The sequence below is a fragment of the Mastomys coucha genome, unplaced genomic scaffold (genome assembly GCF_008632895.1).
Source record: "Mastomys coucha isolate ucsf_1 unplaced genomic scaffold, UCSF_Mcou_1 pScaffold21, whole genome shotgun sequence".
Taxonomy (NCBI): domain Eukaryota; kingdom Metazoa; phylum Chordata; class Mammalia; order Rodentia; family Muridae; genus Mastomys; species Mastomys coucha.
In genome coordinates, this window is record NW_022196904.1 from 135,979,081 (window position 1) to 135,992,152 (window position 13,072).

General features: G+C 48.0%; 1 protein-coding gene across 5 annotated transcripts in view; it reads left to right on the plus strand.

The window, feature by feature from the left end:
- Pc (pyruvate carboxylase) overlaps positions 1-13,072 on the plus strand; it is a 106,332-nt gene that overhangs the window by 76,329 nt on the left and 16,931 nt on the right. For 3 of the 5 annotated variants that reach the window (XM_031389185.1, XM_031389186.1, XM_031389188.1), the window contains 7 exons: positions 9,954-10,089; positions 10,211-10,395; positions 10,572-10,737; positions 10,838-10,983; positions 11,122-11,239; positions 11,440-11,591; positions 12,875-12,993. In XM_031389185.1, the coding sequence (XP_031245045.1) occupies positions 9,954-10,089; positions 10,211-10,395; positions 10,572-10,737; positions 10,838-10,983; positions 11,122-11,239; positions 11,440-11,591; positions 12,875-12,993 (1,022 nt within the window). Of the gene's footprint in view, positions 1-2,443; positions 2,700-9,953; positions 10,090-10,210; positions 10,396-10,571; positions 10,738-10,837; positions 10,984-11,121; positions 11,240-11,439; positions 11,592-12,874; positions 12,994-13,072 lie in introns of those variants that run through there. The other 2 variants (XM_031389189.1, XM_031389187.1) reach the window with 2 other exon arrangements.

Sequence of the window (13,072 nt, forward strand, 5' to 3'; positions counted from 1 at the left end):
AAAAAAAAAAAAAAAAAAAAAAAAAAAAAAAAAAGATCGAAGTCATGCATGTTCTAGAAGGAATATTCTAGGGCTTGCCACTTGACTGCAGCACTTACAGGGCTTCCTGCCCTGCTCCCCAGCCAGGCTGCGCTATCAGGGAGCACATCTCTTTGGCACTATAGTAGCCATATTATCTGAACCCAAACTGGCCTGACATGGGATTCTGTGCTGCTTCTGGTTACAGGAGGCAGCCTGCAAGATATAGATCAAGTCTGAAGAAATAGAATTTTTAGGGACATTTGATGATTTATTGGGAAAATGGAAACTTCTCTGGCATATCTGGAACATGTGACCACTGGCACTGTTGCTGTCTGCTGTTCAGCACTGGGAGACCCTGAGTTGATGGAGGGTTTTTTTTTTTTCCCCTTTAGTTGTAGGTCTTCTAGTTTGGGTATTTTCAGTGTTTAAGTACCTGTTGCCTCATATTTCTGATAGTCACAGCCCAGTTCCATAGTGGGGACTTAATGCCTATCAGTCCAGAGCTCCCACTCTGGAGGGAAGCATAAATATTGTGCTCAAGTTTGTCTGTTGTTAGTTCATCCTAAAGCACCGGGGAAGGCACCTCTTAAGGAAAGGACCCTGTAGAATCACCCTCTGACATTGGGAGCTTGGCTTTTTTTTCTTTTTTTCCCACTGTAGAATCCACGTGGGCAGTGCAACAGACCTCACGCCTGTGATGTTAGGACCTTTGCCCTGCCTCATTTGGCATTTTGTTGTAGGCACCATTTCAGCTCCATGGTTTTCTGTCTGGAAGGTGGAATGCTGAGTTCATAGATCCAGTGTTGGAGAAAACTGAAGCAGAAAGAGGTGAAAAGTTTCCCATGAGCTGCCTTGAGTAGCAAGGTAGAAACAGGTGTGCTAGACACCCACCGCTTCACTGTGGCTCATTCTTGCTGGAGAGGAGTTGTTTATACGTCCTCAGTGGCAGTCACAGCCATCTGATTTCCCTGTTTTTAATGCAAAGCCTGAGACAAGAATGGGATCTCTTAGCCAGCATTTGCAGAAAATAGCGAACAGGCCTCTTCATGTTGCTGGCATTCTGGAGAGGAACATGGGATGAAGGATCTTTGGGGAGTAGTGGGTTGCTTGTTCTTTTGCCATCTCCCCCATCTCTGTGGGCAGTAAAGGAGTTCTACTTGTGTGTCACTCCAAGGAAGACAGTATGGTGTCCCCTGAGGCCTGTGCTCTGGGCCAGTTGCTGTGCTTGCAGGATCAGAGAGTGCCTTCCCCGTGTAGGAGGAAAGGCACTTTCTGGAAGCTTCAGGCTTAGTGCAAACTTCAGGTTTCCACTATTGATGTCACCAAGTAGGAGGGCTTTCCCTCAGAGGATTTAAATTAGAGTCTCAACCATTGTCAACTACGGGGACTTCCTGATAATCATCCAACCAAGTAGTCCCCTAATAGGGTACTGTGTGCGCTAAGTGGAAGCCTGCCTCCCATTCCCACTAGTCTCTCTCTCTGTGCTGTCTTTTGGGATAAGGGTGACAGGAGACATCTGGAACAGTGCCAGCCTGAGGGGCTGTAACTGGAAACACCTTCTAAGAGGCACTGTTGTGAGGAAAGAGGATGGTCACATTAAATTAGGATGCCAGGACTTGGGCTTGGACAGGTTGGGTCCCCAAAGCAGGAATTCTGGGTGGCCTGGAGGGTTTCACACTGTTCAGTGCCCACCCAAGGTCTTCTTAGCACTCTAGGTACTCTGCTTCTCTCCCACCTGACCCCCAAGCTTTATGGTACCCCTTCAGCTCTGAGAATGTGCTGAGGCTCAGGTGCAACTTGGTCAACCTTATCAGTTGCTCAGTAGGATTATCTCAGACCCTCAAACTCAACACTCCAGCTAGCTGTCCCAAGCATCTGTGAGGGCCTCTAATGGGACACTGTCCAGTGGAGCCACAGCTGTCCCAAGCATCTGTGAGGGCCTCTAATGGGACACTGTCCAGTGGATCCACAGCTGGATTTCTCTGGCTGACCATGATTTTGAAAAGTCCTGAGTATAAGCCTGTGAGGGCAATGGGATTTAGTGAGGGAAAGGCTAGATTAGCAATGGAGATGCTTCAGTAACAAGGTGGTGTGTTCTCTTGTCTTGTGTCTGGCAGTGCATTGAATTAGGGGAGAGGCTGGTTGCAGCAGAGGCCTCCTGTGACTGTAGTAGTGAACCAACCTTCAGGGTAATGTGACCCTTGCCCTCCATCATGCCTGGCAAAGGTACCAAGCAGCCTGTCTAGGTACCATTCTGTTTTCTGAGTGACATTTTTATGCCTTTAACTTCAAGTAGCAGTATGTCCAAAATCCACTAGAAAAGTCTGCAGCTGCTTTCTAGCAGGTGTTGTCTTATAATCCTGTGTATCCCTGAGGGCCCAGGGAACAGGCTCTAGGTCACTGCTCATCTACTTTCTGCATGACCCACTGCCCCGCCTCTCTGGCCCGGCCCTCCTAGGCAGCCAGTGGCCCATGATGGCCTCAGGAGGCGGCGCCCCTTCCCCTGATTTCAGCCTTGGCTACAGCCCAGACCTCCAGCAGTCTAGTGCTGGAGAACTTTGTATTCTGGGGCTAATGACCTCGGGTGGAGCAGTTGCTGCCTGTGGATCCTCTACCACGTCCTCTGTGTACAGCACACCTAGGTGCTTGGCTGGTACAAGGTAATTGTTCCAGAACAGGTATGGCCCTATAAATCTGAATCAACTGCTAGACTAGGTTTTTATATGTGATGAAAGTATACTGTGTGTTAGAGGACTAGTTTCTCTCTCTCTCTCTCTCTCTCTCTCTCTGTCTCTCTCTCTCTCTGTCTCTCTCTCTCTCTGTCTCTCTCTCTCTCTGTCTCTCTCTCTGTCTCTCTCTCTCTCTCTCTCTCTGTCTCTCTCTCTCTCTCTCTGTCTCTCTGTCTCTCTCTGTCTCTCTCTCTCTCTCTCTCTGTGTGTGTTGGTAAGGCTCATATCAATATCCTACTCAGAAAACCTTGGAGGGATTGGTATATAGCAGGCTTCACAGATCCTCTACACAGAGAAAGGCTCTGATGGAAGGTCTTGGGGCAGTTAGCAAGAGGACCTTGGTGTATATTCATGCATGTGTGCACACATGTATGTATGTATGTATGTATATATGTGTATATATATGTGTGTGGGGATGCTGATGTGATCTGTATAGGGCTCTGGGGAGGTTGGGAAGATCTCTTCTATATCCTTCCATTCATGTAGGAGGAAGAAAGGACAGTGAGAAAGTGACAACAGCCAGCATCCATTACAAGATTTAGTACTCTCAGGTCTCCGTCTCAGTTGGTCCTGGAATGACCTATCTGGGCTGGAAGTGGCACCTGAATTTACAGATGAGGAAACTGGACTTCAGAGCTGCCAAATCACAGTGCTAGGAAAGAGAGAGCTAGGCCTAGCCCAGGTAGGCAGGCTTAGTGCAGGCTAACACTGAGCCTCCTGGCCCCACCAGCTCTAGTGGTAGGGGCTTCTCCCACTTGCCTCTGCTCTGACTCCATCCAAAAGGGCCTTGCCATTTTCTGCCTGTAATTTTGTGCATGTTTGCTGCCAGCCCTGGCTCCTGCTCTCCAGTAGCTGGTCTCTTAGGTCTTAGGTTCAGGCCTGCTTTTGCTGCCCTCTGCAGGGATATGAGGGCTGAGAGGGGCTTCTTTCTCTCCACAGTGTTCTTGGCCCCAGGTTCTTTGTGAATTGGGCTTGCCAAGGAGGCCCTGGGCTACCAAGATAGGGAATCACATCAAGTATCTGTCTCTCTCTCCCTCTCCCTCTCCCTCTCCCTCTTTCTCTCCCTCTCCCTCTCTTCCCTCTCCCTCTCCCTCTCCCTCTCCCTCTCCCTCTCCCTCTACCTGTCCCTCTCCCTCTTCCTCCTCTCATTCTGTGGGAGTAGTAGAGAGTCAGCCTTCCAGGAACTCACCAGAAGCCAGTCTAAGGAAGACTCCTTATCTGGAGAAGGGAATGTGAAGCCTGTGTGATGAGAGAGGGGGCAGGGCAGCAAAATGGCCTGTTTACTCAAAGGGTGAGAGGCAAGTGCTCAAGTGGTGGCCAATGATTATCAAGAAACAGTCCATGTAGTTCAGCCTTGCACTTAGGATTGTTCTCTTGCCTCAGCCTTTCAAGAACTGGTATTACAAGTGTAGCTTGTGCTTAAAGTTATTTTAAAATCTTCTTTTACATTTATTTATTTTTGGTGAGGAATGGGCATGAGTACCACATTGTACCACATTGGTTTGTTGAGGTTCTCTCCTCCCACCATGTGGGTTCCTGGGATTAAACTCAGGTCATCAAATTTGGCTACAAGCACTTTTACCAGCTGAGTTATCTCTGCAGCCTCATTTTCCTTTCTACTTATAATGTTCCCCATCCCTGGTCCTGAGCCAGCAGCAATCTGAACTGTTGGTGTCCTGGAACTTATCTTGGAGCAGGCAGTCAATATGAGTGAATGATAAGCCAGACTTGTCTGAAGTGGAGAACTTTGACAAGTTAAAACTGAAGAAAACTAATAACAAAGGAAAAAAATACTCCCAGTCAAAGAAAGTTAAAGAGCAGGAGAGTGTGTGTTAAAGGATGGTGAAGTCTGGGCTTCAGGCTTACGTTTATAAACTGTGTGTCTGTGGAGACTTAAGCCAGCTGCTGAAGGCTTCTCACCTGGGCTAAGTGGTAATCAGGACCCAGTTGTTGATGCATAAGTTCCAGATGGTGGATGCTGTCTGTGATCTGGACACGGATGACCATTGTGTTTGTAGCCCTTGTGCCCCTCCCCACACACCGGGGAGCCATTTTAACCATTAGTGGTGGCTGTATTACTTTGCCATCATTCTGAAGTTGCATGTTTTTACAGCTTCTCATTTCTAATGCAGCAATAAAAAATAAGTATAGTTCTTATCTTAGAAAACAATGCATTCCCATTGGATAAAACATGCAGATTTCTGTATATGGAAATATATAGTGCATAAAGGAGCAAATAAACATACTGCACCAATCTATGGCAATGAGGTGGTCCACTGGCATAATCTCTGCAGTTGTCACCCTTGTTTCAGAAAAAACGTTATGAGATGGCATATATGGTTTATCTCATTTTCTTGGCTTCACATTGTATCACAAACACCTTCCATATTGTAAACACTCGTGCAAAACCATCATTTGTGGATTTGCAATGTCTATCCAGGACCTTCCAGTCAGACTTTAATCCCTTTTGCTGTTTGGTGTTGTAAATGGTGGTGTTTTGAACACCTCATTACAAATCTCTGTCTCTGTTTCATAATATGGAAATTCTGTATTCCTGAGTAGAAATGACCCAGCAAGAAACAGGAAGCCTACATTCATTTTAAAAGGAATTGTAACTTTATTTTTTGACATTTAATATATTTATATAACTTATCTTGATCATATTTATTCTAGCTCCCCCGTACACTCTCCTCAGATTCCCCCAACACTTTCCCTCCTATCTTCAATGTACTTTTTGTATGGTAGAAGCTTTTGTTTTGTTTTAAAGCTAGGTGTGGAGGTACACACCTATAGTCTCAGTCTTTGGGAGGTTGATGCAGGGGGATTACACAACAAGTTCAGGTGAGCCTGAGCTATATTATAACAAGACTTAGTCTCAAAAGATGAAGAAAAAGTGTTTTCAGTTGGAGCCTAGACTGGCCTTGAACTCTTGATCCTCCTTTCTCAGGCTCTGAGGGGCTGAGATCATTCAGTGCATTAGTGGGCCTGGCTTGAAGGCTCTGGATAGATCTGAACAGGGCCTCTAACTGGGAAGGACCTGGGAGTGGGGCCTGTGGGTCTTCTCAGTTAGAGATAGTATCTTTTATGAAGCTGCTGTGACTTTACAGCCAGGATAGCACATTGCTCTGTTTTCAGTATCTAGATGTTTGTAGAGGGAAAACCTCAAGTATTGAGCTTTTTGTTGTCAGTGCTTCTCCTTACCACTGACCAACAGCAAGGTCAGAAGTGGACATCAGCACCATACTGTGTAACTTACAGGCTTTGTTTAAACTTCATCTGCAGTCCCTTTGTGTCCTTGTGCCCTTGCTAACAAGAGAAGTCCAGGGTCCAGTCAGTGCTTATGTGCGTTTAGCTGTCTTTTCGTTTCCTTTCATCTGAACTGACTCTCCAGTCCATGTCTTATATGAACTTTTACATATTTGGGCTTTTGTTGTTGTTATTGTTTGAGACAGAGTCACATAGTTCTGGCTGTCCTGGAACTTGCTTTGTAGATCAGGCTGGCTTCAAACTCACAGAGATTCACCTGCCTCTGCCTCCTGAGTGCTGGGATTAAAGGCTTGTGCCACAATGCCTAGCATCTTTCACATATTTTAAGCATTAATTTTGAAACATTCACTTTACAATTTGAAGGAATAAAAAATTGTGTGTATCCCCCATTGGATAAAATATGGAAATTAGGCTTTAGTTAAACCTGGGTTGTGTATCTGAGGCAGGGCCCTGATGGAGTGTGGCTTCCATATTCCTGAAGTGGATAACTTCAGGAGGCACCAATGATGTCATTTGGTGCTGCTGATATGCCTTCATCTCTTAGTCAATGACATGCTGGCCCAGTTTGTCCACAATGTATTAGCATTAGGATCCACCAATTCCTCTTTCCTCAGTCCAGTCACCCATGGCAAATTATGGTCCAAAAGTAATAAATGGAAAATTCCAGAAATAAACAAGTCTTAAGTTTTAGGTGGTATGCTGTTCTGGGTCTTGCAGCCCCCCACTTGCTCCCACCCAGATCAGGAATTATACTTTTGCTCAGAGTCTCTACTGTATTTGCTCCCTGTTTGCTAGTTGGTTAGTAGAGTCTCAGCCGTCATTGACTGCTGTGGAACGGCTCGTCTCTAGGTAGCCAGTGTCTTACTTCAGTGGCCCCAAAGCAGAGGGGTAAGTGAGGCTGGCTGCAAAGGTTTGCTAGGGGGGCTATCTGCTTTCTTTTAGTGAAAAGGTGAAAGTTCTTGAGTGACTAAGGAGAAGAAAAGACGCTGAGTTGCTACAGTCCACAGGCAAGACCTGAGATCACATTCACATAGCTGGTCACAGCATTTGTAATGGCTCTATTTGATTATTAATTCCTGTTAATATCTAACTGTTTGCAGTTTCTAAGTTAAACTTTTATTATGGGACATACATAAAAAACTTCGTTCCACTGATCAGAGGCAGCAGACTTTAATACCAGTACTCCAGAGGCAGAGGGAGGAAGGTGTCTGAGTCCAAGCTTGGCCTACTCCACAGAGCCAGGGATGGGTAAAAAGAGACCTGTCTCTAAAACAAAACAAAACAACACACAACAGCAACAAGAGTCATGGTTGCAGCCAGCTGTGGTCATGCATTCCTGTAGTCCCAGCTTGGGAAGTGGGGGCTCCCAAGGATCAGGAGTTCAAGGTCATCTTGAACTCCTGTGGAGTTTGAGGCCAGCCTGGGCTCCATGAAATTTAAAGAAGAAAATAAAAGCCATAGCTTTTATTGCATAGCTGTTGTAGGGCTTATAGCACTATCCAGATAAGACACAGCAACTACAATAAGGTTAAGACATAAGCTTTTAGAGAAGCTGGAGCCTGGAGTCCAGCAAGTGACTCCTCCACACACACTTTTGAAGCCTTGGGCTCAGCAAGGCTTGCACTCTGACTCAGCACAGTGTTCCTGGCCTTGCTCTTGGCTCTTAGGTAGCTGGCTTTTTGTTGGCTCTTCCTTCTGGTCAAGCCAAAAAGTACAGGCCTAGGCCTTTTCTATTCTACAGTATTCTCATCCAGGATTTATACATTCTCCATCATCATAATGCCAGGTTTTCTTTTCCCTTGGCCTCCGCTTGTCCATGAGCTTCTTTCACTCCTGACCCTGCTTTTCTCTCTATAGTCTTGTTGTGTTGGCCCATCAGTCCTCAGCTCAATAGTGTGTTGTTTGAGATTACCCTACATCTTCCCTGACTTCAGCCTGATTCCGTGGCCCCTGCCCTAGTCAGAGGCTCTGCATCTCTCTTCAGGTTCTGGGATGGTCTGATAGGGCTTTTCCAATAGCCCTTTAGACCTGTTCATGGCCTGAAGGAGGCAGTGACCAGCTGATCTGTCCATGCTCTCAACCTTGCTTCACACAGGACTCCTTGCCTTCCATCTTCTACCTGTCTAACATGCGTCATTGTCCCATGCTTGTTCTCTCAGGGCCTTGGCGATTGCTGTTCTCACCTATCTGGATGTGGCCACCTCTTTCTCCCTGTTCATGTTCCAGCTCCTATGTCCCCTCTTCAAAGAATCATCTCTGAGATCCAGCTGCAGTAACCATCCTTCCCCAGGACATTCACAAAACATGACCTTTGAAGCACCCGGTCATCACTGTGTGGTCAGAAGTGATCGTATACCTTTGCTTTTCCCTCTCTGCTGTCTGGGCCTCACAGGTCAGGGCCTTTATGGACTTAAGGCCACAAACTGTGGCTTGTGGGTGGAGTAGGCCTGCTGCTACCCTCCCCTCTTCTTTTTTGTAAGACTTACTTGTTTATGCCTTCTCTTTCTGTTCATAGTTTCCCTTCTCTGTATCGATGGTTGTCCCTGTGACATCAAGGTTTTTGCAATGTTTGTTTTATTTATTGAGTTTGCTTTTATGTTTAAAAACAAGTGGCTGAGTCAACCATTTCTACCTTTTACTAAGAACCAAATCACTGTTAGATAAAGGTGTGTAGGCGGGCAGGCCAAATGCAGGTGTGAGCCCTGCTCTGTCTTTTCCTTCTTCCTGGGGCTCTCCTCTTTCTTCTATACCTCATCCATTCTCCCTTCTCCCCAGCTCCGTACATTTTTTTCTTTTTCTTTTTTAGGGAGTAGGGGTAGAATTCACACTATAATTCAAGCTGTCCTGAAACTCACTGTGTAGTCAAGAATAGCCCCAACTTCAGCAATTCTCCTGCCTCAGCTTCCTGAATAGCTGGGATTATAGTTGTGAACTGCCACATCCCGCTGCATCTTTAGTTTATAAAGTGAGTAGTTAGCTACAAATCCTGCTTTGTGGTATATAAGTTGTTTTCAGTTGATTTGAAAAATTAAGTTGCTGTATAGTACACCATGGCAGTTTTTTTTTTCTTTTTTCGAAACAGGGTTTCTCTGTATAGCTCTGGCTGTCCTGGATCTCACTCTGTAGACCAGGCTGGCCTCAAACTCAGAAATCTGCCTGCCTCTGCCTCCCAAGTGCTGGGATTAAAGGTGTGTGCCACCACTGCCCGGCTATGGCAGATTTCTTATCTCAGCCAGAGTGCACACAGTTTGGTGACATTAAGTCCATTCACAGTCATTCCACCATCACCTACAAAGTTCTTTTCACGTTGCAGACTGAAACTCTGTCGTTGTTAAATACAATTCCCCATCCTTCCATCAGCTTAGAACAGTACCTCTCTCTGCTTCTCCTTCAGCCCCATCCCACTGTCTTAACTACTTTAGGACCTCCTGTCAGTGGAATCCCAAAGCATATATATGTCTCTGGGACCAGCCTCTTCAGTTGCCCTTTCTGGCTGTGATGAATATTTTGCTTCATATTCCTCAGTAGAAGGAAGGCTCAGACTTCTGTTTGAAAAGCTGTGTCTTAACTGAGAGCCAAAGCTACCCCCTGAAAGAGCAAGTTGACAGGATCAACACATGAAAGAAGTCCATAGTAGATGTTAGTGGAGAATGAGGGTAGTGAGCCTGAGTGCATAGCATCAAGATACACACCATGCCTGCACAGGACTGTACTGTGGCCTCTAACATGTAAACTCTAACATGTAAACATGTAACATGTGCTGAGTGAGCGTCACTAGGTTAGAGTTGCTTGCTCTCCTCAGCTCCACCACAAATGGAGCCGGATTCGGGCTGTCTTCTCTGTAGTCTTCTGTGGATTAAGGTCCCTCTCTCTGTCCAGATGGGGGTGCTCAGTGCCTAGCCTGCTCTAACCTGGACTCTGATTGCCCCTCCTCAGATGCTGAAATTCCAAACAGTTCGAGGGGGCCTGAGGCTCCTGGGTGTCCGCCGATCCTCCTCAGCCCCTGTTGCATCCCCAAATGTCCGGCATCTGGAATATAAGCCTATCAAGAAAGTGATGGTGGCCAACAGAGGTAAGTACTACCAGGATTCAGGTCCTTGGCCACCCTAGGCTGGCCTCCTCTCCTCACCCTGCCCGGCTGGTCTCCTTTGTGTTTTTCTCAGGAGTCTAACTGTTCACCCTGCCTGTCTTAGGTGAGATTGCCATCCGAGTGTTTCGTGCCTGCACAGAGCTGGGTATCCGCACAGTGGCTGTGTACTCGGAGCAGGACACAGGCCAGATGCACAGGCAGAAGGCTGATGAAGCCTACCTTATTGGCCGTGGCCTGGCACCTGTGCAGGCCTACCTGCACATTCCAGACATCATCAAGGTGGCCAAGGTAGAGTCAGCTTGGCCTAGGAGATGCCAAGTTTTCCTGAGGCTGGGCAGGATCTTATGCTATGCCCCGCACCCACACCCACCAGCAGAATATGTGTACAAGGAGAATGGGGGTAGATCCCAGCAAGGAAAATGAGAAAGAGGAAGGTACCCAGGCATTTCTCCTGACCCTTGTAGGAGAATGGTGTAGATGCTGTGCACCCTGGCTATGGGTTCCTCTCAGAGCGAGCAGACTTTGCCCAGGCCTGCCAGGATGCTGGAGTCCGGTTCATTGGTCCAAGTCCAGAGGTGGTCCGCAAGATGGGAGACAAGGTGGAAGCCCGGGCCATTGCCATCGCTGCAGGTGACATATAATTCCTCCCAGGTGCTAGCAGGGAGGGGCCTGTGACAAGATGTAGTAAGGATTCAGCCTGTTACAGAGATCCCCTGTCCTCTCCCAACAGGTGTTCCAGTGGTCCCTGGCACTAATTCCCCCATCAATTCTCTGCATGAGGCGCACGAGTTCTCCAACACCTATGGCTTCCCTATTATCTTCAAGGCCGCCTATGGAGGTGGGGGCCGTGGCATGAGGGTTGTGCATAGCTATGAGGTAAGCAGGGCAGCACATATGCCAATCTCTCGGTGCTGGGCTGGCAGCCCCTGTGGTGGCCTCTGGGAAATGTACAGAGGTGTCAGCAGAGGGCACAAAGCTGGTCCCATGTCTGCCCAGCCTTGTCTGTACTCCTAGGAACTGGAAGAGAATTACACCCGGGCCTACTCTGAAGCCTTGGCAGCCTTTGGGAATGGGGCATTGTTTGTGGAGAAGTTCATTGAGAAGCCAAGGCACATTGAAGTGCAGATCCTAGGTGAGTGGTGAGTTGTGTGAAATAGAAGAAGCCTAGATCTCCCTGGTTTACAGTAGCAACCTTTGGGACAGACTTTCCAGGGGACTTGGGACAGAGCAGAAGTCAGGTGGCCAAGTAGCCACAGTGCCCAAGGGGCCAGGGGGTATATAGGAGTCACTTGGATTCTGGGAAAGGCTGAATCCAGTTTTTTGTATGCCCAGGGGACCAGTATGGGAACATCCTGCACTTGTATGAGCGAGACTGCTCCATCCAGCGGCGGCACCAGAAGGTGGTAGAGATTGCCCCTGCTACCCACCTGGACCCCCAACTTCGCTCACGCCTCACCAGTGACTCTGTCAAACTTGCCAAGCAGGTGAGATCACGTTCCCAGGGACATGAGCCCATTTTTGCAAGCTTTATTATTATCTTTGCCCAGATTGTCTCATGGCTTGGGGGTTCAGAAACTCCCTTTGGACAGCCTGTTGAAAGGAGGAGGTAGGCCCTGCCGAGGGGGGAAGGGTGCAGACATCCTCTCGAGGCTGGAAGATATGGTAGCAGATTTGATGCTTAGTGATAGTAGAGATGCTTGGTCAGGAGGAAGGTGTCCTTGACACTTTTTCTACTCTTGATATATAGGATAACTTTTTGTAGCACCAGCTCACCCTGATCACTGTAAAGAAAATGAGAGCCCTCATATTCTGGCAGAGTTAAGGCGTGTCCTCCTCACTGGCTTCTAACCTCTGCTGCAGCACAGTCTATTTCCTTATCAAGGTGTCTCCGCCAGTCTCTGCTCAGCTGCTGGAGTAGCTCCTGGGGCATAGAGATGGGGCTGTGTCTACAAGCAATGACTTGGCCCTGGCTGGCCTAGAAACTCCTGCCATGGCAGCAGGTTATCTCCTATACCCACCTCCCTTAGACTTCTTACCCCCAGGTATATCACACTGTCCCAGGTTTGCGCTCCCATGGTCTTCAGTGTAGGCAGCCAGGGCTCAGAAGACAGTGGGGACATAGTAGTTCTGAGACCAGGCTCAGCAATATGAGCAGAGGCTCTCTTAAGGTCTGGTGGAGCTCGGGTTGCCTCAGAGGAGCAACCTCACCTTGGCCTTGCTCTGTGACTAATCATACCAGCTCAGAGCCCAGGGAATGAATGTGTTGTTCTGGAAGGACCAGAAATGGAATGAAAGCAGGGCTGCAACCCATGTTAATGTCACCGTTGCTTGTCTTCAAGTGATATTGCTTGAGGTGATGGCCAGAATGAGGATGAGAGCAGAGTAGCACAGGAGGAAACTTCTTGGAAACCCTTCAGCAGTGAGATGTGGGCTGGGAAGCCCAGGACTGCAGGTCTGAGAGGCTGGGAGGGATTTGGACATGGGCCAAGGAGGCTGCTGGGAAAGCAGCAGTGAAGGCGGTTCCAGAATGTCTTCACCTAGACTTGCTGGATGTAGCCTGGCCTTAGTAGCTTACAGGGAGGGATCCTTGAGGCTATAGCGTGTAGGGGTGAAGGTATATATATTCTGGGTCATGGCCACTGCAGGGGAGCTGATGGTAGGTGGCTCGATTGCCACAAGCTGTTTTGTTCCAGAACCTGTGTGGTGGGCAGGCCTGCATGGCACAGCTCTGACTCTGGGAACTTCTGCTTACCGACCACCCCTGCAGGTAGGCTATGAGAATGCTGGCACTGTGGAGTTCCTAGTGGACAAGCACGGCAAGCACTACTTCATCGAGGTCAATTCCCGCCTGCAGGTGGAGCACACAGTCACTGAGGAGATCACAGAGTGAGCACAGGGCAGTGGGCCAGGGCAGGGTGGGAAAGGGGCTCCTGAAGGCAGTGTGCCAGGGCAGGGTGGGAAAGGG